This window comes from Lonchura striata, chromosome 1A, assembly GCF_050655825.1.
Source record: "Lonchura striata isolate lonStrDom1 chromosome 1A, ASM5065582v1, whole genome shotgun sequence".
In the NCBI taxonomy this organism is placed as follows: Eukaryota; Metazoa; Chordata; class Aves; order Passeriformes; family Estrildidae; genus Lonchura; species Lonchura striata.
Window position 1 is genome coordinate 74,810,001 of NC_140741.1, and position 25,000 is coordinate 74,835,000.

At 37.9% G+C, this 25,000-nt stretch overlaps 1 protein-coding gene and 1 long non-coding RNA gene across 4 annotated transcripts in view; one reads left to right on the plus strand and one right to left on the minus strand.

Moving 5' to 3' along the window:
- Positions 1–25,000, plus strand: part of LRGUK (leucine rich repeats and guanylate kinase domain containing) — a 55,287-nt gene that overhangs the window by 22,296 nt on the left and 7,991 nt on the right. For all 3 annotated transcript variants that reach the window (XM_085568767.1, XM_085568768.1, XM_085568769.1), the window contains 6 exons: positions 757–876; positions 3,853–3,949; positions 4,916–5,029; positions 8,989–9,190; positions 11,134–11,238; positions 18,404–18,561. In XM_085568767.1, coding sequence (XP_085424893.1) covers positions 757–876; positions 3,853–3,949; positions 4,916–5,029; positions 8,989–9,190; positions 11,134–11,238; positions 18,404–18,561 — 796 coding nt within the window. The remainder of the gene's footprint in view (positions 1–756; positions 877–3,852; positions 3,950–4,915; positions 5,030–8,988; positions 9,191–11,133; positions 11,239–18,403; positions 18,562–25,000) is intronic.
- On the minus strand, positions 18,170–23,372 carry LOC146763537 (uncharacterized). Its single transcript, XR_014951918.1, has 2 exons — positions 22,954–23,372; positions 18,170–18,698 (listed from the first exon to the last, which is right to left on the minus strand). It is a non-coding gene; the product is annotated as an uncharacterized LOC146763537 (long non-coding RNA).

The following is a 25,000-nucleotide window of genomic DNA, read 5'->3' on the forward strand; positions in this document are numbered from 1 at the left end:
TGTTCACCTGTTTTAAAATCCAATGGACACAGAGGCAGTTTTCTCTCATTTAAAATTTAATTAAAACTACTTATTAATTAAAAACCACTGAGTTTGGAATTATTTCAGTTGTTCCTGCCGCATTTCCAAGTGGCCCAATCTTAAAATTTACCCAAGATTTAAACATTAATTTTAAAAAATTACAAATTAATTTGAAATTTTATTTTTGCTTCATTCTCTCACAGCTGGAAGTGGAAAACCTGAGGATTTAATTCTCAGCTCAGCATGGAAAAATTTCATATTTTTGCAGTGCTTTGGATTTTTTTAATTATGTTTTTATTGGTGTTCAGTGAAGTTTTAAGGATCTGAGTGGGTTTTTTCTATTTAATTGAAGAATTTTTACACCTTTGCCCAGCACAGGACACGGAAATCAAGGAAGTCACGCAGGAGAGTGGAAAAATCTGTAAGATTAAATTTATTCCAGTTATCCTGCTCATTAAAATATTCCCACCTCTGGGAAAAATAAAAAAACCTTTAGAAAAGGCTTCAAATCAGGTGAGATCAGAGTAAAAATAACATTATTCCTTTTGAAAAACAGAAGTAATTTCATTTAATGCAGATTTTTCTGCTATTTTTACACTCGGAACACCTGAATTTTTGTCCTCGCTGTGAACAAGGTGAGATGAGTTGAAGGGGTGAGAAAATCTCTGCCAAGCTTTGACTGAAATTTGATTTTTTTAGGTGATTTAATGGCCTCTGGTGTGGTTTTTTTTGCAGCACTTTGCCTGGTTTTGGTGACCCCTACCCCATGCTGGTGTTACTGGGCCCTGTGGCCGGGGGGAGGAGGCAACTTGCTCTCAAAATCTGCAGAAAATTCAAGAATTTCTTCAGATTTGGGTAAGTTCTGCTCCCCGAGCTCAAAAACGACACCCGAGGATCAAGGTTGGAATGGCTGGTTTGGTTTGTGGGTTTTTGTTTGTAAAGAAGTTAAAAACAAAGAATTTTGTTGTGTTTTTGTCTAATCCCGAAGTTATTAATGAGAGAAAAGGTGTTTAAATGATCAAATTGTTTTTGAAGGTGAACAGAAAACAGAACAAATATATTAAAACACAAATCAAAGCATAAAACAAGCAACCTAAAACCAATTAAATGAATTAAAATCACAAACCAAAGCATAAACAAGCAACCTAAAACCAAATGAACAAATTAAAATCACAGACCAAAACATAAACAAGCAACCTAAAACCAAATAAACAAATAAAAATCACAAATCAAAATATAAAACAAGCAACCTAAAACCAAATAAACAAATAAAAATCACAAACCAAAGCATAAAAGCAAAAACTGAAACAAACATAAAAAAAACCAGAAACCAAAACAGAAAAAGCCAACAAAACAAAAAACACAATTAAAAAAAATAATAAAAAAAATGCAGACCAAAACAAAAAAAAAACCAAACCCACAAAAAAAACCCCCAAAAAACACAATCAAAAACAGCTACAAACCAAAACAAGAAAAACCCAAATCCCCCAAAAAACACAAACAAAAAACCCCAAAACCAACCAAAAAGCCCAAAAAACCAAAAAGAACAAAAAACCCACAATAAATCCTAAAGAAAAAAAAATCTCAAAAAACTCTCAAACAATCAAAAAAAATCACAATAAAAAAATTAAAGAAATCAAAACTCAATAACCTGCTCTGCATTCCCTTTTTCCTCATTTATTTATCCATTAATTTTCTATTTTAAGGGAAAAAGTCTGTTATGCCACTGTCAAAATTCCTTTTTTATCCCCTTTCTTTAAACTCATATCTTAGAAATTACAAATTCAACTCCATTTGAAATTTTCCAAGCATTCTGTGAGGGTAATTTTTTGGTTTTTGGGGTTTTTTTAAGAGCATTTTTTCATTGCATCTTTTATTCCCTACAACTTCCATGAATGAGGGTGAAAATTAAAAAAAAAAAAAAAAAAAAAAGGAATAGACCCTTAACAGTGCAGAAAATTACAGCCATAAAGCAATTTTTATTTTTTAATTATTCAGGGGAGATTTGAGCAATTTTCTGCCTGGGAATTTCGACCATTGTGCTCATTAAAAATGGATTTTATGCAAGATACTCTGGCAGTCTGAATGTAAACATGGCCTTGCAATTAAAAAGGGCTGAAAAGTGTAAAAATTACAGGAAATCAAATTAAATTGGGCCCTCCAACCATCTGGCTGGTGCTCAGCAGTGACCTTTGGAGCTGGGTGTGTTTGGTGTTATCCCAAAAAAAAATCAGGAATTTTACGGAGTCCGTGTGGAACTCGCTGCTCTCATTTTTTTGGGGGATAAAAAGGTCCAACCCCTGAATTTCTCTGAATTTCTGACTGGTTCCCAGCCCAGTTCTCTGGAAAAAATGAGAGAAATGCAAAGTAGAAATGAGGAGAAAAATCGGATTTTTCAAACAGAACCAGACCCGCTGAATACTGCAGTAATAAATTATCACCTGCATTAATAATCTGATTTTTGGGGGTTTTTAGTGGGTTTTTAGTGTTTTACCCTGGTGGCTGAGGTTTATCCATTCCCTGCCTTTATTCCCACTGGAATGGCAAAGCAGAAATGAGGGGGAAAATCTGATTTTCAAACAGAACCAGACCCACAGAATACTGCAGTATTAAATTATCACCTGCATTAATAATCTGATTTTTGGGGATTTTATTGTTTTACCCTAGTGGGTGATGTTTATCCTTATGGGATGTCAGGGAATTCCTTTCCCTGCCTTTATTCCCACTGGAATGGCAAAGCAGAAATGAGGAGAAAAATCTGATTTTCAAACAGAACAAGAATCTGTTAATACTTGAGATTCAAATTATTACCTGCATTAATTAGCTGGCTTTTGGGGTTTTTTGGGGGGATTTTTAGTGGGTTTTTATTGTTTTACCCTAGTGGGTGATGTTTATCCTCATGGGATGGCAGGAATTCCTTTCCCTGCCTTTATTCCCACTGGAATGGCAAAGCAGAAAAGAGGAGAAAAATCTGATTTTCAAACAGAGCAAGAGTCTGTTAATACTTGAGATTCAAATAATTACCTGCATTAATTAGCTGGGTTTTGGGGTTTTTTGGGGGGATTTTTAGTGGGTTTTTATTGTTTTACCCTAGTGGGTGATGTTTATCCTTATGGGATGTCAGGGAATTCCTTTCCCTGCCTTTATTCCCACTGGAATGGCAAAGCAGAAAAGAGGAGAAAAATCTGATTTTCAAACAGAGCAAGAATCTGTTAATACTTGAGATTCAAATTATTACCTGCATTAATTAGCTGGCTTTTGGGGTTTTTTGGGGGGATTTTTAGTGGGTTTTTAGTGTTTTATCCTAATTTGAAGCTGAGCCTGCTGAAATTTTTACCTTCCCTGCCTTTTATCCCACTTTTTTCCCCACTTTCAGCATTGTTTCTCCCCTTCCCATTAGACATCTATTTAAAAATTGCACTTTGCAGCTCTTTCTTAACCTCACGGCTCAGCCCAGCTCCTTTCCCACATTTAGGATTTTGCTTTCTGTCATCCCCAGGCTGACAGAACTGGGAAAAAAAATGGATTCATCATTTCTCCGTGCCAGGCTGCCGTGCCTGCTCCAGCTCAGGCCACGCTGGGCTGGGGAGGGATTTATAGCCAAAATTTCACTTTTCTTTGCTGTATTTATGGGTTAATCTTTCATACACGCAGCATCCAGGGGTGTGATTTGCACCTCTTTTTATTTCTCCTATTTCTTTGCTGCTTTAAAAATAAAATTATTTATCGTTTCCCTGCTTTCCCCCCCCCCACACACCTCCCACATCTATTGCAGAGCTGCTGCAGGGATTGAAAATCGGTTATTTCTTTATTCTCCCATAAATCTCCCAGGCCCTGTCACACCACCAGGACAGCTTATTTTGGGGAAGAAAACAGATTCGATTATTATTTCATTTCTCAAGAAGAATTTGGCAAAATGGTGGAAGCTGTAAGTACCTGACTCCTGTCCTTGTAGCTTTTTTCCTTCTCCCATAGTGAACTCAGTTTCTCTGTCCAGCCTGATTTATTTTATTTTTTACATTAGCTTCGTGCCTGGGTGTGAATGTTTATTCACTCTCAGTTGTGTTTTTAAGTTTATAGACAGAAACCACAAATTTCTTGTAGATTTGTGCTGTCTTTTCCCCTGTAAATGAATTTATAGAAACCACCAGATAGGCAAAATGGCCAGTGGGGAATATTTAAATAATGGTATAACATAGAAATAAACTTATTTTCAGGCACAAATGTAGCGTGGGGTTTATTGGTTTTATTTTTTCAACGTTTTCCAGCAACCCAGCAGGGAATTCCTTGGAAGTTTAGCAAATCCCCCCTAAAGGAGTGAGTTTTCTCAGAAGGATTTCTGCCTCCAGCTGCTCTTTCTGATGCCTTCTGCAACAAAACTTTGCCTTGAAAAGCCACAAAAAAGCCCTTTATTTGTATTGATACCAAAGGGGGAAACCAGCAGAGCCTGAAACAACTGAGCTGACCCTTCATGATAACAATAATCAAGGAGTTCAATTTTAAAAACATCAAATAAATCTGCTTCCATCTCTCCAGGGCTGCAAATTTGAAATCCCCGCGCCAACTCCAGTTGCAGTTTTTCCTTTTCCTTGAAATCTCCCATTATTTTTTTTGGATAAATCCACCAGTAGGAAGCCCCTTGCTTTGGATTTTCCTTTCCAGTGGGAAGGAATAACCCAGGAACGCCGCCAGCACTTTGTTCCAGGATTTTGGAATTTGATTATCCACGGACAAGGCTCAAGCTGATTTTGGTGCCCTCATTAACGCCGACCTGAAACAGGAAGAAACTTGGCAGGGAGAGAAATCACGGAAACCCAAAGCGTTTCACTCATTTGGGGACGTTGTTCCCCTTGGAATCTTTCCCTTGGAGTGATCCTAGTTTTCTGAATTTCAGGGGAAATTTCTGGCAACCTACAAATACGGCGGGCACAGCTACGGGCTGGCGAGGGACACGGTGGAGTCCATCGCCAGGGAGGGGCTGGCGACCTGCGTGCACCTGGAGATAGAGGTGAGCATCCCCTGCCCGGGACATTCCTGCATGGAATTTGGGACAGGACAAAGGGAACGGCCTCAGGTTGTGCCAGGGGATGATTTATTAAAAAAAAAAAAAAATAGGGATATTGATCTAGTATTGATCCAGCTGCGATGGATAAAAAACTCTCTTAACGGTTTAAAGTTGGAAAGTGATTTATTAAAAAATATGGGTATTGGTCTAGTACCGATATCCAACTGTGAGGGGTAAAAACTCTCTTAACGGTTTAAAGTTGGAAAGTGATTTATTAAAAAATATGGGTATTGATCTAGTACCGATATCCAACTGTGAGGGGTAAAAACTCTCTTAACGGTTTAAAGTTGGAAAGTGATTTATTAAAAAATATGGGTATTGGTCTAGTACCGATATCCAACTGTGAGGGATAAAAACTCTCTAACGGTTTAAAGTTAGAAAGTGTGTGTTTATTGTGTGTGGGATAACTTCCAAATAGACACTGCACCTTCCAGGTGATTACAGAGTCTTTTTATCCATATAAATATTTAATACCCAAAATACAAATCCATATTCATCATTTTGGTACATCCCAAATCCACTCTGCAGCTTCCAGGAGATTACAGAGCCCTTTTATCCATATAAATATTGACTACCCAAAAATACAAATCCATATCCATAATTTTGGGACATCCCATTCCCAAATCCACATTGTGCCTTCCAAATTATTAGAGTCCTTTTATCCATACAAGTACTGAATACCCAAAATACAAATCCATAATTTTGGTACATCCCATTCCCAAATCCACACCGTGCCTTCCAAGTGATTACAGAGTCTTTTTATCCATCCAAGTATTGAATACCCAAAATACAAATACAAATCCATAATTTTGGTATATCCCAAATCCACACTGCAGCTTCCAGGAGATTACAGAGCCCTATTATCCATATAAATATTGACTACCCAAAAATACAAATAAATATTCATAATTTTGGTACATCCCATTCCCAAATCCACACCGTGCCTTACAGATCCCTTTTATCCATACAAGTATTGAATACCCAAAATACAAATCCATAATTTTGGTACATCCCATTCCCAAATCCACACCGTGCCTTCCAGGTGATTAAATGATAAATATTTATCATTTTTATTATCATATTTATCAATGATAAATATTATATCATATTTATATTGATATATCATATTATATGATATATCATATTATATCATTTATATGATATATCATATTATATCATATTTATCAATGATAAATATTTATCATTTTGGTACATCCCGTTCCCAAATCCACACCGTGCCTTCCAAGTGATTACAGAGCCCTTTTATCCATCCAAGTATTGACTACCCAAAAATACCAATAAATATTCATCATTTTGGTACATCCCATTCCCAAATCCACGCCGCAGCTTCCAGGTGATTACAGAGCCCTTTTATCCATATAAACATTGAATACCCAAAAATACAGACACACATTCATCATTTTGGTACATCCCATTCCTCGCTTCATATGCTAATCATTTCCTATGCAAATCAGTTTTTGTCCCTTGAAATGGGTCGGTGTCCCTTTCATGGGGAGGGGTCCCAAAATGAGGAATTAAATGAAGTTTTCCTCCTTCTGACCTATTCAACATGACAAATGAACTCTTGGTACAATTCCCATTCTTGTCTTCATTTGGTTTCAGAACAGAGGAGCCCCACGATTGTTTTATGTTCCTAAAATCTATTTGACAGTTTCTGTATTCTTCATTATAATTTCTTCATTAAATTCCTCATTATAAACCCAGCTAACTAAACATTGTGCTGACAAGCAATCAATTATTAGTTAACTCCTAACTCCATCAAGGCCTACTCATTTATTTTAATTAACTCTAGTAAGGCTTATCTCTAACTAAAATCTTAGCTCCTCTAAAATCTCTAAATTCCTTAAAATTTACGTTTCATCCCTTCCTGCCATTTGCAAGCTCTTTTCCATGGTTTTGGTTAATTTTTAGCCACTGTCACATAAAACCTCATCCGAGTTTTGTATCTGAAAACAATAATTGTGAGTTATGGGTGGGGATGGAAGGTGCTGAGTCCTTTATTTGCCACGGGGCTCAGAACAAAAGTGATTTAGCAGCATTAAAGGAAATTTTAATTAGGGGCCGTGGGCTGAGACTGGAAATTGAGAGCTTCATTCCCTTTAATCTGGAGTGTATCTTGGGCTGATAAAGGAGAATTACACCAATTTTAAAAGTCCAAATCTTGCTGAGCCTGCACTTGCAGAGTGGCTTCTGCAAGGCTGACACTCAGTTCTGTTTTAAATTAAATTAAATTAAATTAAATTAAATTAAATTAAATTAAATTAGATGTTGGTGATGCTTCCCCTTTGCTCTGCTAGCCACCAATGCCTGCAGAGCAATTTCCAGCCAATAATTCGGGATAAACCCAGAGGGAAAAAAAACCCCAAAACTCAGCTACAAGTTCAACAAACACTCAATTTCAAGAATAAACCCTTATGGGTTTTTTCTGCTTTATTTTCAAGCAGCAACTCAGCTACAAGTTCAACAAACACTCAATTTCATTAATAAACTCTTATGGTTTTTTTCTGCTTTATTTTCAAGGAGAAAAAAACTCAGCTCCAAATTTAACAAACACTTGATTTCAAGAATGAAAACACCGTTTTTTCTCTGCTTTATTTTCAAAGAGAAAAAGCTGAACTCCAAATTCCAAAACACTGAATTTCAAGAAAAAAAAAACACTATTTATTTCTGTTTTATTATCAAGGAGAAAAAACTGAGCTCCAAATTCCGCACTCAATTTCAAGAAAAAAAACCCACTATTTTTTCTGCTTTATTTTCAAGGAGAAAAAGCTGGGTTCCTTGTTCAACAAACACTCAATTTCATGGAAAAAACACCTTTTAAATCTTGTTTTCCAGGGAGAAAAAACTCAGCTACAAGTTCAACAAACACTCAATTTCAACAATAAAAACATTGGGTTTTTTCTGCTTTGTTTTCAAGGAGAAAAAACTGAACTCTAAATTCCACAAACACTCAATTTCAATTAAAAAAAACACTGGATTTTTTGTGCTTTATTTTCAAGGATAAAAAACTGAGCTTCAAGTTCAACAAACATTCCATTTTATTTAAAAAACCCTGTGTTTCTCTGCTTTATTTTCAAGGAGAAAAAACTGAGCTCCAAATTTAACAAACACTCAATTTCAAGAAAAAAACCCACTATTTTTTCTGCTTTATTTTCAAGGAGAAAAAGCTGGGCTCCTTGTTCAACAAACACTCAATTTAATGGAAAAAACACCTTTTAAATCTTGTTTCCCAGGGAGAAAAAACTCACCTCCAAATTTAACGAACACTCGACTTCAAGAATAAAACCACATTTTTTTTCTTGTTTTTCAGGGAGAAAAAACTCACCTCCAAATTTAACGAACACTCGACCTCAAGAGTAAAACCACTTTTTTTTCTTGTTTTTCAGGGAGAAAAAATTTAATGAACACTCAGCTTCAAGAGTAAAACCACATTTTTTTCTTGTTTTCCAGGGAGAAAAATCTCAGCTCTAACTTCAACGAACACTCGACTTCAAGAGTAAAACCACTTTTTTTTCTTGTTTTTCAGGGAGAAAAAATTTAATGAACACTCAGCTTCAAGAGTAAAACCACATTTTTTTCTTGTTTTCCAGGGAGAAAAACTCAGCTCCAACTTCAACGAACACTCAACTTCAAGAGTAAAACCACATTTTTTTCTTGTTTTTCAGGGAGAAAAAACTCACCTCCAACTTCAACGAACACTCAACTTCAAGAATAAAACCCTGTTTTTTCCCTGCTTTCTTTTCAAGAGTCTCGCCAAAAAAAAAAAAACCAATTTATTTTTTATTCTGCTTTCTTTTCCAGAGCAAAAAGCTTCCAATTCCACAGAGTCTCGCCAAAAAAAAAAATAAAAATTTATTTTTTTTTCCTGCTTTTTTTTCAAGGGTGTCCGTAGCTTGAAGAACACCTACTTCCAGCCCAGGTACGTGCTGTTGGTCCCCAGGGATAAATGGAAATACGGGGAGCGCCTGAGGAGGACGGGATTGTTCAGCAGGACGGAGATCGCCGAGGCGCTGGCCAGAGTGGACACGTACCTGCAAATAAATCAGGATTTCCCGGGATACTTCCACGCTCTCATCAACACGGGTGAGCTCCTTTCCTTTGGGGTCGTTGGGAATGGAGGGGCAGGAATTTTAGCTGCTTTTTTTTTTTTTTTTGCCAGGGTTGGGGTTAAATGTGATATTTTTTGTTGGGACTCAGATGTTTATTGGTTCTTATCTCCGTTACGGTCTCACGAATTGTGAGTTCTACAGCACTTCAAGAAACTAAAAATGGAGCCCCATTTCTCTCTCTACAAGACTTTTTAAAAATAAACTAATTAAGAAATGGCACCTAAATTATTTTATTGTTATTAGTTCTTATCTCCGTCACAGTCTCACAAACTGTGAGTTCTGCAGCACTTCAATCCAACAAACCAAAAATGGAGCCCCATCTCTCTCTACAAGGCCTTTTAAAAATAAACTAATTAAGAAATGGCACCTAAATTATTTTATTGTTATTAGTTCTTATCTCTGTCACAGTCTCACAAACTGTGACTTCTACAGCACTCCAACAAACCAAAAATTGAGCCCCATCTCTCTCTCTGCAAGGCCTTTTAAGAATAAAATAATTAAGAAATGACACCTCAATTATTTTCACTTTTAACCCAATAACCAACCACCCGTGCCCCTCAATGTGGACTTTTAAAACCACCCAAACCCACGGAGAAGGAGGTGAAGAAGAAGGACAAACCTCCACCCTAAAACCTCCCTCTTGTTTTATATCTATTATTGTATTCTAAACCCTTAAACTCTGAGTTTCCCAGCCTGTGCTATCACACACTTCTATCCAAACTCCACACCTGTAATCTCAGTTTTATTATTGAATTTTGGAAATTTCCACAGCCTTGGGTCAGTGCAGAGTTCTCCTGGGGTCAGTGCCTGGCAGCACAGAAATCTGGAATTCCCAGCAGCTTCCAAGAAGTTAATTGCTGATTTCCTTTGGGATAATTAGGAATTGAGGGACAGCAGGGTGTGGAGTTTTTATCTTCTTTTTGCCACGGTTGGGATTAAATGTGTGAGGTGATATTTTTTGTTTGGACTCAGATGTTTATTAGTTCTTATCTCTGTCACAGTCTCACAAATTGTGAGTTCTACAGCACTTCAACAAACTAAAAATGGAGCCCCATCTCTCTCTCTGCAAGGCCTTTTAAGAATAAAATAATTAAGAAATGACACCTCAATTATTTTCACTTTTAACCCAATAACCAACCACCCGTGCCCCTCAATGTGGACTTTTAAAACCACCCAAACCCATGGAGAAGGAGGTGAAGAAGGAGCAGCCTCTGCCCCAAAATCTCCATTTTGTTTTATATCTATTATTGTATTCTAAACCCTTAAACTCTGAGTTTCTTAGTTCTGTGCTATCACACACTTCTATCCAAACTCCACACCTGTAATCTCAGTTTTATTACTGAATTTTGGAAATTTCCACGGCCTCAGGTCAGTGCAGAGTTCTCCTGGGGTCAGTGCCTGGCAGCACAGAAATCTCAAATTCTCAATAACCAGGATTCCAACAGCAGGTGGAGGAATCCTTTCCAGAAGGAATAATTCCTTTTGTAGAGGTGTTTCCTGGAGCTCCCCACATTCAATTACAGCACCGTGGTGTAATTATTGCAAATTTTTAAATGTGGCACACAGAGCTTGCAAATTTAAACATGGCCCTAAAGAAATAAACCAACAGGAAAATATTTCGGAGAGTGCAGAGCCTGAATTTCAGCTTTTTCTCAGTGTGCTCTTTATGAAGATAATGGTATTTCTCCCCAAGAGACATAAAAAATGTATTTCTGCGATAAACAATTATTTCTGTATTTTCTGGCTAAGTTAAAAATGTCTTTCTGTGACAAACAATGTATTTCTGTATTTTCTGGCTAAGTTAAAAACGCATTTCTGCGTCAAATTCATGTGATTTGTGTCTTTGCACGGATGAAAAGTTGGGTTTTTATTCCGTTTCTTCTCTCTCTGCCATGAAATGCATTTCCCTGTCTGCAGATGAGCTGGAGGAGGCGTTCACAGAGCTGACTCACCTTGTCAAGGTCTACCTGGGCTTGGAGCCACCCGACTCTTTGGACCTTCAAGGCACCAAGGGCAGGGCAGGTAAAGTGGTTTTATCAGCAGAAAAGTCCTAATTATTGTGAATTTATTTACTGAAATCTGTAAATGATGCAGCTCGTGAGACCTGAAACATCCACGAGCTGTTCTGCCATGGCTCTCCCAGGATGACTCCTCCACGAGGATGGATTTGGGCTCAGATGGAGTTTCCAACTCTCCTGAGGATGGTGCTGGGTTCTGGATGTTCTCCTGACATTTTTGGGCTCAGATGGAGTTTCCAACTCTCCTGAGGATGGTTTTGGGCTTTGTCTGGAGTTTCCTGACTCTCTTGAGGATGGTTTTGGGCTCTGGATGTTCTCCTGATGTTTTTTGGGCTCAGATGGAGTTTCCAACTCTCTTGAGGAAGTTTTTGAGCTCTGGATGGAGTTTCCAACTCTCCTGAGGATGGTTTTGGGCTCTGGATGGTTTCCTGACTCTTTTTTTGAGCTCAGATGGAGTTTCCTGACCCATCTGAGCATGATGGTGTTGGGTTCTGGATGTTCTCCTGACATTTTTGGGCTCAGATGGAGTTTCCAACTCTCCTGAGAATGGTTTTGGGCTCAGATGGAGTTTCCAACTCTCCTGAGGATGGTTTTGGGCTCAGATGGAGTTTACAACTCTTCTGAGATGGTTTTGGGCTCTGGATGGTTTCCTGGCTCTTTTTTTGGGCTCAGATGGAGTTTCCTGATTCATCTGAGGATGGATTTGAGCTCAGATGGAATTTCTGGACCCCTCTGAGAAAGGTTTTGGGCTCAGATGGAGTTTCCTGATTCCTCTGAGGATGATTTTGGGCTCAGATGGAGTTTTCTGACCCATCTGAGGATGATTTTGGGCTTAGATGGAGTTTCCAACTCTCTTGAGGAAGTTTTTGAGCTCTGGATGGAGTTTCCAACTCTCCTGAGGATGGTTTTGGGCTCTGGATGGTTTCCTGACTCTTTTTTTGAGCTCAGATGGAGTTTCCTGACCCATCTGAGCATGATGGTGTTGGGTTCTGGATGTTCTCCTGACATTTTTGGGCTCAGATGGAGTTTCCAACTCTCCTGAGAATGGTTTTGGGCTCAGATGGAGTTTCCAACTCTCTTGAGGAAGTTTTTGAGCTCTGGATGGAGTTTCCAACTCTCCTGAGAATGGTTTTAGGCTCAGATGGAGTTTCCAACTCTTCTGAGATGGTTTTGGGCTCTGGATGGTTTCCTGACTCTTTTTTTGGGCTCAGATGGAGTTTCCTGACTCATCTGAGGATGGATTTGAGCTCAGATGGAATTTCTGGACCCCTCTGAGAAAGGTTTTGGGCTCAGATGGAGTTTCCTGATTCCTCTGAGGATGATTTTGGGCTCAGATGGAGTTTCCTGACCCATCTGAGGATGATTTTGGGCTTAGATGGAGTTTCCAACTCTCTTGAGGAAGTTTTTGAGCTCTGGATGGATTTTCCAACTCTCCTGAGGATGGTTTTGGGCTCTGGATGGTTTCCTGACTCTTTTTTTGAGCTCAGATGGAGTTTCCTGACCCATCTGAGCATGATGGTTTTGGGCTCTGGATGTTCTCCTGACATTTTTGGGCTCAGATGGAGTTTCCAACTCTCCTGAGAATGGTTTTGGGCTCAGATGGAGTTTACAACTCTCCTGAGGATGGTTTTGGGCTCTGGATGGTTTCCTGTCTCTTTTTTTGAGCTCAGATGGAGTTTCCTGACCCATCTGAGCATGATGGTGTTGGGTTCTGGATGTTCTCCTGACATTTTTGGGCTCAGATGGAGTTTCCAACTCTCCTGAGAATGGTTTTGGGCTCAGATGGAGTTTCCAACTCTCCTGAGAATGGTTTTGAGCTCAGATGGAGTTTACAACTCTTCTGAGATGGTTTTGGGCTCTGGATGGTTTCCTGGCTCTTTTTTTGGGCTCAGATGGAGTTTCCTGATTCATCTGAGGATGGATTTGAGCTCAGATGGAATTTCTGGACCCCTCTGAGAAAGGTTTTGGGCTCAGATGGAGTTTCCTGATTCCTCTGAGGATGATTTTGGGCTCAGATGGAGTTTCCTGATTCCTCTGAGGATGATTTTGGGCTTAGATGGAGTTTTCTGACCCATCTGAGGATGATTTTGGGCTTAGATGGAGTTTCCAACTCTCTTGAGGAAGTTTTTGAGCTCTGGAAGGAGTTTCCAACTCTCCTGAGGATGGTTTTGGGCTCTGGATGGTTTCCTGTCTCTTTTTTTGAGCTCAGATGGAGTTTCCTGACCCATCTGAGCATGATGGTGTTGGGTTCTGGATGTTCTCCTGACATTTTTGGGCTCAGATGGAGTTTCCAACTCTCCTGAGGATGGTGTTGGGTTCTGGATGTTCTCCTGACATTTTTGGGCTCAGATGGAGTTTCCAACTCTCCTGAGAATGGTTTTGGGCTCAGATGGAGTTTCCAACTCTCCTGAGAATGGTTTTGAGCTCAGATGGAGTTTACAACTCTTCTGAGATGGTTTTGGGCTCTGGATGGTTTCCTGACTCTTTTTTTGGGCTCAGATGGAGTTTCCTGATTCATCTGAGGATGGATTTGAGCTCAGATGGAATTTCTGGACCCCTCTGAGAAAGGTTTTGGGCTCAGATGGAGTTTCCTGATTCCTCTGAGGATGATTTTGGGCTCAGATGGAGTTTCCTGATTCCTCTGAGGATGATTTTGGGCTCAGATGGAGTTTCCTGATTCCTCTGAGGATGATTTTGGGCTTAGATGGAGTTTCCAACTCTCTTGAGGAAGTTTTTGAGCTCTGGATGGATTTTCCAAGTCTCCTGAGGATGGTTTTGGGCTCTGGATGGTTTCCTGACTCTTTTTTTGAGCTCAGATGGAGTTTCCCGACCCATCTGAGCATGATGGTGTTGGGTTCTGGATGTTCTCCTGACATTTTTGGGCTCAGATGGAGTTTCCAACTCTCCTGAGGATGGTTTTGAGCTCTGGATGTTCTCCTGACATTTTTGGGCTCAGATGGAGTTTCCAACTCTCCTGAGGATGGTTTTGGGCTTTGAATGGAGTTTCCTGACCCATCTGAGAATGGTTTTAGGCTCAGATGGAGTTTCTAACTCTTCTGAGATGGTTTTGGGCTCTGGATGGTTTTCTGACTCTTTTTTTGGGCTCAGATGGAGTTTCCTGATTTCTCTGAGGAGGATTTTGTGCTCAGATGGAGTTTCCAGCTCTACTGAGGATCGATTTGGGCTCTGGATGGAATTTCTGACTCTTTTTTGGGCTCTGGATGGGGTCTGCTGACTCCTGAGGATGGATTTGGGCTCTGGATCTCCCATTCCCGATAAATCCCAAGTGAGGGGTGCTCATGGCTGGGCTTTGTGCCCCCCAAACTGGCACAACAAGAAACTGGGATGGCACCAGGATTTCCTTTTGCCCTTCCCCAGGATGGCCCAAGGAGCAGGAAAATCAGGATAATGAGATGGGAAGCCAACTGAAAGCTCCACTCCACGTGTTTTGGGGTGAGCCACCGATCCCAAACGATCTGTGGTGTGTTCCAAAGAACCTTTTTAACCCCTGAATGGCCACTTCCAGCTCATTCCTGCTTGTGTAACTCGGGTCAGGGAACGGTTCCGGGCAAAATTCCATGGAATTCCTGAGTGGGATGGGACCACAAGGATCATCCAGGCACAGACACCCCAAAATCCCAACCTGGGAGCGGTGTCCGAACGTTCCTGGAGGAGATTTGGGCTCCTGGGGAGCCTGGCAGTGCCCACCACCCTCTGGGGGAAGAACTTTTCCCAAAATCCCACCTAAACCTGGCACAGCTCCCGTTGTCTCCTGTCCCTGTCACAGGGAGCAGGGATTGGAGAGACCCCGAGGAGTCTCCCCTCACCTCCTCCTCTCCGGACCCTCCTTAGGTCACTTCCTAAATTTATTAAATCTATTAAATGGTGTCAATTCCTAAATGAACACAGCAAAAAACAAACGGAAAACAAGTTCCTAAATTGATTAAATCTATTAATTTATGTCAATTCCTGAATCAGCACAACAAAAACAAACCCCAAAACTCTCCCAAACTTTCAGACAGATCGATTCCTCGATCCTGCAGCCACAGAATTGGCCCCAGGAGGGAAAGAGAGGGAGAAGAACTTTACTGGAATAAAAAAAAAAATACCCAAAAAGGACATTATGGTAAAAGAATGTGCAAAATGAATTAAAAATAAGCTATTTTTTAGGAATTTTCCCCCTCTGACTCCAGGAATTTCCATGGTTTGGATCCATTTTAGATCCATTGGAGCAGGGTGGAGAATCAATTCCCTCAGGAGCACAGAGCCAATATCACAGCTGGGAAAGGCTGCGAATAAAAGCATCTGAAAAAAGGGCAAATATCTGGAAATTTTAATAAAGGACAGTGCAATATTCATCAGTTCATCATTTCATGTCCTTTTGGATCATGGAAGAATGAATAATATTAATTTCCCAGCGGACACGGGAAAAGCTTCTGCACACATTGTGGCTCCTCAGAGCTACAGCACTGAGGACTTTGCTGAAAAATCTTATTTAACTTTAAATTAAGTCGATTTTATTTTAATTTCCAGAACTTCCGCCTCCATCTGAAATGAAAAAAAAAAGTGATTTCCTTGCCTTATTTGCTATAATATTGTATTTTCTTGCCTTAAAAACTCTGGGGACATTTTGTCTCAAAGGCAACAAACCCCACCAAACCCTAGAGAGACGATTAGAAAAGAAGGGAAAAGCCTGAGGATTAAAAAGAAAAGATTTTTTATATAAACCTGGTATTTTTGGAGATAAATTTAAATATCTGAAGCTCCTTTAAAGGACTTTGTATTCTTCTTCCAGAGAGCCACTTGTCACTTACAGAAACTTCATTAACACTGCAAGATTTTTGGCAGTCCTGCTGCTCATAAAGTAACTTTTAAATTTACCACACACCATTAAATTCGCTCAGAGCCCCATTTAGAGGTGCTTAAATAAGTTCAACTCTCTTATTTCTAGAGCTCCTCTCTCCTCCTGGGCTGTGGGAAATAATTTGTTTTCCAAACCATGCCCCAAATTTGTCTTTAAAAGGGAGTTTTTAGTGAGATTGGAGAGGGGGAAGATTGCTTGTGGGAGATTATGAGAGATTTATAATTATAATTCTTTTTCTTTTTTTAATGAACTGCTGGGCAAAATCTTTTGCTGGTGTACATAGTAAAAAAAAAAACAAAAACAATCCAGGGAGAAAATAGATAAGTTCTTTTAAAAATCTTTTAATAGCAGAAGTAGAACAGTTTTTGGAGTCGATAATGGTTTGTACTTCCATTGGCAGCTTTCATCCATGGCACCCAGTGATTTGAAACTATAAAATATTGGATATTTTGGGTTGGGAGGGAATTAAAATCCCATCCAGTCCCAACCCTGACACCTTGGACAATTCCAGGGATGGGGAATCCACAACTTCCCTGGCAAGCCAGAGCCCTCAGAGGAAAGAACACCAAACAATATTTATAAGGTTATTTCTATGGCTTCATTTCACATTTTGATGTGATTTTACACACAGGATAAATTCCAGTTTATGGTTTTTTTTTATTTTTTTCCCAATTTTGAAATAATTTGAATGATTCAAAATAATTTTGATTTTAAAAACTGAGTTGTGTGGAGGGACCTTAAAGCCCATCCAGTGCCACGGGCAGGGACACCTTCCACTATCCCAGGTTTCTCCAAACCTGGGGAGGTTTTCTATGGGAGTTATTTACAGAAGCAATATCGATTTTCTATTTATTGAAAAGCTGCGTACACTTCTGTGAAAATCACATGTGAAAGATAAAAGAAACTGGAGGGCAATAAACTGACAGAAATTTTAGGTTTTGTTTCTTTACTTTGTCATTAAGGAAAGGTTGTAGAGGGAGGAAAAGCATCCTAAAACTTTTGGTTTGATTCTTACTACTTTTTTTTTCTTTTTAATTACTGTTAAGAGATGTCTCTTTATAGCCTTTGAAACTTTTCAGGCTGCTTTGCCTTTCTCCTAGTCCCAGCAGGAAATGGGTGAGTGCAGGGGTGATTAGCAAACACTGAACACCGCGCTCGTTAGCGCTCATTAGCGGGGAAATCTCAAATTAGAGAACCAAAACTGTCCTAGTTGAGAAGGTCACAATGCAAAGCAACGCTCTCCATTCTCAGAAGGCTCCAAGCTGGTTTTATTCATGCATGGATGCTTTTTATGCATTCTTACAAAACTCTTAATTTACATTTACTGATGCTTTTTATGCATTCTTACAAAACTCGTAATTTACATTTATTGATCACGAGAGACAAACAAAGTGCTCATTGGAACAGGCATTTGCAGTTTCTCTTATTTATCCTTTTTTTTGTTGGTTTCTACACCAACAACCTTGGCAGGAAATTCTTTCAGGAGTAAACATGGATCCCCTTATCAAACATGGATCCTCTTATTAAACACAGATCTCCTTATCAAACATGGATCCTCTTATCAAACATGGACCCTCTTATTAAACACAGATCTCTTTATCAAACATGGATCCCCTTATCAAACATGGATCCTCTTATCAAACATGGCTCCCCTTATCAAACATGGCTCCCCTTATCAAACATGGATCCCCTTATCAAACATGGACCCTCTTATCAAGCATGGATCCCCTTATCAAACATGGATCCTCTTATCAAACATGGATCCTCTAATCAAACATGGATCCTTTTATTAAACATGGATCCTCTTATCAAACATGGATCCTTTTATCAAACATGGATCCCCTTATCAAGCATGGATCCTCTTATCAAACATGGATCCTCTTATCAAACATGGATCTCTTTATCAAACATGGATCCTCTTATCAAACATGGATCCTCTTATCAAACATGGATCCCCTTATCACACATGGATCCTCTTATCAAACATGGATCCCCTTATCACACATGGATCCTCTTATCACACACGGATCCTCTTATCGAGCATGGATCCTCTTATCAAGCATGGATCCTCTTATCAAACATGGATCCTCTTATCAAACATGGATCCTCTTATCAAACAGGGATCCTCATCTCAATCTCCTCTCTGGCTCCGAGGTCGCAGTAAAACCTCTCCCACACAAAACCACCACAAAACCCCAACCCAGCCGGGCCTGGGCCACTCCCAGGGATGGAAAATGAAAATGGAAATGTTCCTCCCCGTTTATCTTCGGAAGATTTTAATTGAGGATTGTCTCTCCCACCCCAGCTTCCAGGAACCAGCTCTTCCCAGAGGAGAAGTCGTCCCCGGGCCAAGGATCTCCTCGGCGCTCTCGGACTCCGTCCTCCGGTGACGTTTTGGACCCTTCTGCCAAAAGCTGCCCCGGGGAGCTCCTGGAAATGCCGACCGCAGCCCCGGGCTCCGTGGTAAGGAGCAGCTCCTGGCACCTCAACCCAGGAGCTGCACTCCCACCTTTTCCAGTTCCGAGGGAAAAAATGTTCTCGGTCCCGTTCCGATTCCAACAACATCTCCCGGTTCTCCTGGGAACGGTTGGGGATGGAACCTGGGAATGGAAGTGTGGGATGGTTTGGGTTGGATCTTAAAGATCGTCCTGTGCCACCCCTGCCGTGGGCAGGGCCACCTCTGGAATTCCTGTTGTGCACATTCCCAACAAAAAGGTGAAGGAGCTGAGATGTGGGAAGTTTTGGAGCTGAGGGATTTGATGGAATAAATAATCCCAAGAAGGTGACAATTTCAGGAGAGGAGACTCAGCCCTTCAAGAGCACCTAAAAATCGTTCTGGGTTTATTGTGGTTATTTTTAAGTGACCTGACAGAACACAAAAAGGGGGGATTTAAAGCCAACAACCACAGAAAGAGCTCAGGAAAAAATCAGGAGTGAAAAAAAAAAATCTCCTGGATCTCATGAAAAATGAAATGTTTTTAGCAGGAATAGCAGGAATTTGTTTTTAGGGATAGCAAGAATTTCTCCTCTCCATCCAGAGAAACAGGGGTAATTTCTGGAATGCTGAGCTGAGGAAAGCTCCAAAAATGAGACACATTTTAGAAAATTATTGGAATTCCTGGGAAAAAAAATCTCTGGGAAAAATCCCTCCCTGCTGAGGAGGGAGCAGCAGGAAGAGCTGGGGGAGCTGGATGTTTTTGATGGAATAAATAATCCCAAGAAGGAGACAATTGAAGGGGAGGAGACTCAGCCCTTCAAGAGCACCTAAAAATCGTTCTGGGTTTATTTTGGTTATTTTTAAGTGACCTGAGAGAGCACAAAAAGGGGGGATTTAAAGCCAACAACCACAAAATCTTCCCGAGAGAGGAAGGAAAACTCCTCCAGCTGCAAAATTCCAGGGCTTGTTTACAGTTTTTCCCCAATGCCTATTTCCTATATTAAATGGTGATTTTCTGTCTTTTATATGGTACATTACGTGTTACATGGTTACAGTTTATCCCAATGCCTATTACCTATATTAAATGGTGATTTTCTATCTTTTATATGGTACATTACATGTTACATGTTTACAGTTTTTCCCAATGCCTATTACCTATATTAAATGGTGATTTTCTATCTTTTATATGGTACATTACATGTTACATGGTTACAGTTTATCCCAATGCCTATTATCTATATTAAATGGTGATTTTCTATCTTTTATATGGTACATTACATGTTACATGGTTACAGTTTATCCCAATGCCTATTACCTATATTAAATGGTGCTTTTCTATCTTTTATATGGTACATTACATGTTACATGTTTACAGTTTTTCCCAATGCCTATTATCTATATTAAATGGTGATTTTCTATCTTTTATATGGTACATTACGTGTTCCATGGTTACAGTTTATCCCAATGCCTATTACCTATATTAAATGGTGATTTTCTACTCTAAACCAATCTGTGAGTGCCAACATCACCAAGAACATGGAGGTAAGGAAGAAGAAAGAGGGAGGACAGGACAGGCCCAAATCCCAAATCCATCTTAAACCTCTGACCCCCATGTACAAAACCAAAACCTCCCTGTACAGCACTCACAAATTCTTCCCTTTACTCTGTGACTACTTCTACTCTAATATCTAAATTTTGTGACTTCTTGTTCTTCCTGCAAGGTTGGTAAATCATCCCATGGCTCAAACCCAAAATCCCAGCTGTTTGCAGCTGCTGCCAGGGTCTCAAATGCTTCTGACCTGGGCCCGGAACAGCCAAAAATGTCTGAGGGACATTTGGAGTTCCGACAGGAGAGGACCTTGGACTCCTCCAGTTCCACCCTCTGGACTCTTCCCACTATCCCAGGCTGCTCCAAGCCCTGGCCTTGGGCACTTCCAGGGATCCAGGAATTCCCTGGGAATTCCACCCCAGGGCCTCCCCACCCTCCCAGGGAATATTCCCAATATTCCAATATTCCCAAAGGCCAATCCCCTTGTCCTGTCACTCCGTTCCCTTGGTGTCAGCGTTCGGGAACACAAATAATCCCGGGATGTGATTCCATGCAGGTGCTTTTATTGGGAGCTCTGGAATCAGGACTCCAGACCCAAATCTGACTCTAAAATGACTTTCGAGCTGAACCTATTTTATATTCTATCCTTATATAACTCACATATTCATTATTAAACTTATATTGTTCTATTGTATACATTGACATGAGCTGCTCGTGATCTTTCTTAGGCCCCTGACCACAATTCCTCATGATTATTCTTACCATTAAACAGCAATTATATTTAATTACTAAACAATCATCACATCCAACAGTTATATCATTTATCATGTACAGGTGAAGTCCTAGCAAGGCACAAAGTCCTTGTGTAATTGTGGTATTTATTTTTCTTTTCAGGGCCTACTAAGCTTAATTTTCCTTTTAACCCTAAATCCCCATGATTTGAAACCCAAATCCCCATGATTAAAAACCCAAATCCCCATGATTTGAAAACCTAAATCCCCATGATTTTAAAACTGAAACCCCCATGATTTTAGAACCCAAATCCCCATGATTTTAAACCCTAAATCCCCATTATTCTAAACCCTAAATCCCCATGATTTTAAACCCTAAATCCCCATGATTTGAAACCCAAATCCCCATGATTTGAAACCCTAAATCCCCACGATTTGAAACCTAAATCCCCACGATTTGAAACCTAAATCCCCACGATTTTAAACCCTAAATCCCCACGATTTGAAACCCTAAATCCCCACGATTTGAAACCCTAAATCCCCATGATATTAAACCCTAAATCCCCACAATTTTAGAAACCTAAATCCCCATAATTTTAGAACCCTAAATCCCCATGATTTTAAAACTGAAACCCCCATGATTTTAAACCCCAAATCCCCATGATTTTAAACCCCAAATCCCCATGATATTAAACCTAAATCCCCACGATTTTAAACCCTAAATCCCCACAATTTTAAACCCTAAATCCCCATGATTTTAAACCCAAATCCCCATGATTTGAAAACCCAAATCCCCACGATTTAAAACCCTAAATCCCCACAATTTTAAACCCTAAATCCCCATGATTTTAAACCCAAATCCCCATGATTTCAAAACCTAAATCCCCATGATTTGAAAACCTAAATCCCCATGATTTTAAAACCCAAATCCCCATGATTTGAAACCTAAATCCCCACGATTTTAAACCCTAAATCCCCACAATTTGAAACCTAAATCCCCATGATATTAAAACCCAAATCCCCATGATATTAAAACCCTAAATCCCCATGATTTTAAACCCTAAATCCCCATGAATGATTTCAAAACCCAAATCCCCATGATTTTAAACCCTAAATCCCCACAATTTTAAAACCCTTTTACTCTCATTGGCATTGAGGCAGCTAAGCTCAGAGCAGAGCCCAAATCTTATTTTCTGCTCATTTTTACTCCAGAATAAATTCATGATTTCATCCGTTTGTGATGGGGGAAGGAGCAGAATTCCATGATGCGGGATTTTCCTGTTTTCTGGGAATTTCTGGATGCACTTGGATTTTTATCGACCCCATCCAAGCCAGGCCCTTCCCACTTCTATTCCAATCAGGCATCAAATTTAATCCCATTTTTCACCCCTTTTTGCTTTTTTTAATCAACAAAACCACCTGGATTTCGAACAACCTCTGGAAACTCCGGCTTGTTCCCTTTTTCCTTTTCTTCCCCTTTTTCTCCCAAAATGTTCCCTCCACGGCTGCTGCTCCTTTTGCAGGAGAACAGCAGGAAAAAGAGGAAAAAATAAAAGAAATTTATAAAAGCAGCAGGGACGGCTTGGCAGGCAGCACGATTCCCCTCTCTCCATATCTCTGATTTATTTCGAATTTATTTCCAATTTATTTCGAATTTATTTCCAATTTATTTCGAATTTATTTCGAATTTATTTCTAATTTAATTTGAATTTATTTCCGATTTATTTTGAATTTTTTTCCAATTTATTTCCAATTTATTTCCAATTTATTTCCAATTTATTTCCAATTTATTTCCAATTTATTTCGAATTCCTCCAGTGTTTAAAATCAGAGCTGGGGGTGGATTTCAAATCCGCTTTTCCCAGGATTTCAAAGAAATTCCTGGCTGAGAAATGGGAGGCACAAAGAGAGAAATTCCCACTTTTCCCTTTCCTGGGATGAAATTCCAATTTTAAAGGCAAATTCCCAGCTGGAGGAGTCTGCTCCTTCTCACCCAAAGCTTTGTTGGTTTAAGGTGAGGAAAATCCAAATTATTTCCTTGTGGCTCTCTGCCATTGCTCCTGGCCCAATAATCTGTATTTTATTCATTTTTATATTCCAATTTTACATTTTACCTGCAGTTTATAATTTATAGTTTACCTCAGGTTTAACTCGGGGCTCACAAAGCTCTTTTTTTTCTTATTGTTCTCCTTTTCCAGAAATATCTTTGTATCTACTTTATAAAAAAAAAAAAATTTAAAAAAATATATTATATATATATATATATATATGTATTTATAACCATAATATATAAATATATATTTATATAAAAATATAATATTTATTTGTATATAAACATATTTATAAATAAATATTTTCGATATAGTAAATATATATTTAAATATATAAATGTCTATTTTAATATATCTTTATATAAAGATTTATATATAATATATAATTTATATTATTATATTATATTGTATTGTATTTTGTTATATTATATTGAATTGTATTTTGTTATATTATATTGTATTATATTATATTATATTATATTATATTATATTATATTATATTATATTATATTATATTATATTGCATTGCATTGCATTGCATTGCATTGCATTGCATTATATTATATATTATATGTTATATTTATATAACATATATTTTTATACATTTTTATTATATAATATATATTATAGATACACAATATATATTATATATTATATATTATATGTTATATGTTATATATTATATATTATATATTTATATTATATATTATATATTATATATTATATATTATATATTATATATTATATATTATATATTATATGTTATATATTATATGTTATATATTATATGTTATATATTATATGTTATATATTATATGTTATATATTATATAATATATAATATAATATATGATATCTAATATATTGTATTTATATATATATATATATAGTTGACACATGTGTGGAAAACCAGAATGAAATAATAAGGTATTTTTATTATATATAGACATAAAAATATATATTATATTTATAATATAATTTAATATAATATAATATAATATAATATAATATAATATAATGTAATGTAATGTAATGTAATGTAATATAATTAATATAATATAATATAATATAATATAATATAATATAATATAATATAATATATCTTTTCTATATGCATTTAAATATATATAATAAATATATATATAAATATATTTTTAATATATACCTATAAAATATATATCCTAAATATATACATATATAATATATAAAAAATATCTATCCACACAATGATTTCCTTCTGTTTCTCCCCGTGTGCCAACCTTCAGGGAGAATCCCGGGCTGCTCTCGAGACCGAATTCCCGGTGGAAATCAGGAATATTTCCCCCGTACATTTGGGATCTTCAATTATTTTAATTATTTTGGCACCCAATTAATGTCCCGTGCCCAGAGCCAGCCACGGCCCTCGCCCGGAGAACTGAAATGAAAATTAAAAATCAGAATTTTCTGTGAGTTTGGGGTTCCCGGCCGCCTCCTGCCCTCGAGTCCTCTGCCGGTCATTAATTGTGAAATTATTAGAATTAGAAAATTAGAACAGCGAGGTTCCGAACCTGTAAATCCACCCCGGGGCTGAAAAATAAATTAAAAAGGGTCAAAATTCAATATATAACAGAGAAAATGAAATAAAAAAGGGTTAAAATTCTATATTTAACAGAGAAAATGAAATAAAAAAGGGTTAAAATTCTCTATTAAACAGAGAAAATTAAATAAAAAAGGGTTAAAATTCTATATTTAACATAATAAATTGAAATAAAAAAGGGTCGGAATTCTATATTTAACAGAAAAAATGAAATAAAAAAGGGTCGGAATTCTATTATTAACAGAAAAAATGAAAAATTAAAAAATGAAATAAAAAAGGGTCTGAATTCTATAATTAACAGAAAAAATGAAATAAAAAAGGGTCAAAATTCTATATTTAACAGAAAAAAAATGAAATAAAAATGGGTCAGAATTCTATATTTAACAGAATAAAATGAAATAAAAAAGGGTCAGAATTCTATAATTAACAGAAAAAATGAAAAATTAAAAAATGAAATTAAAAAGGGTCAGAATTCTATAATTAACAGAAAAAATGAAATAAAAAAGGGTCGGAATTCTATATTTAACAGAATAAATTGAAATAAAAAAGGGTTAAAATTC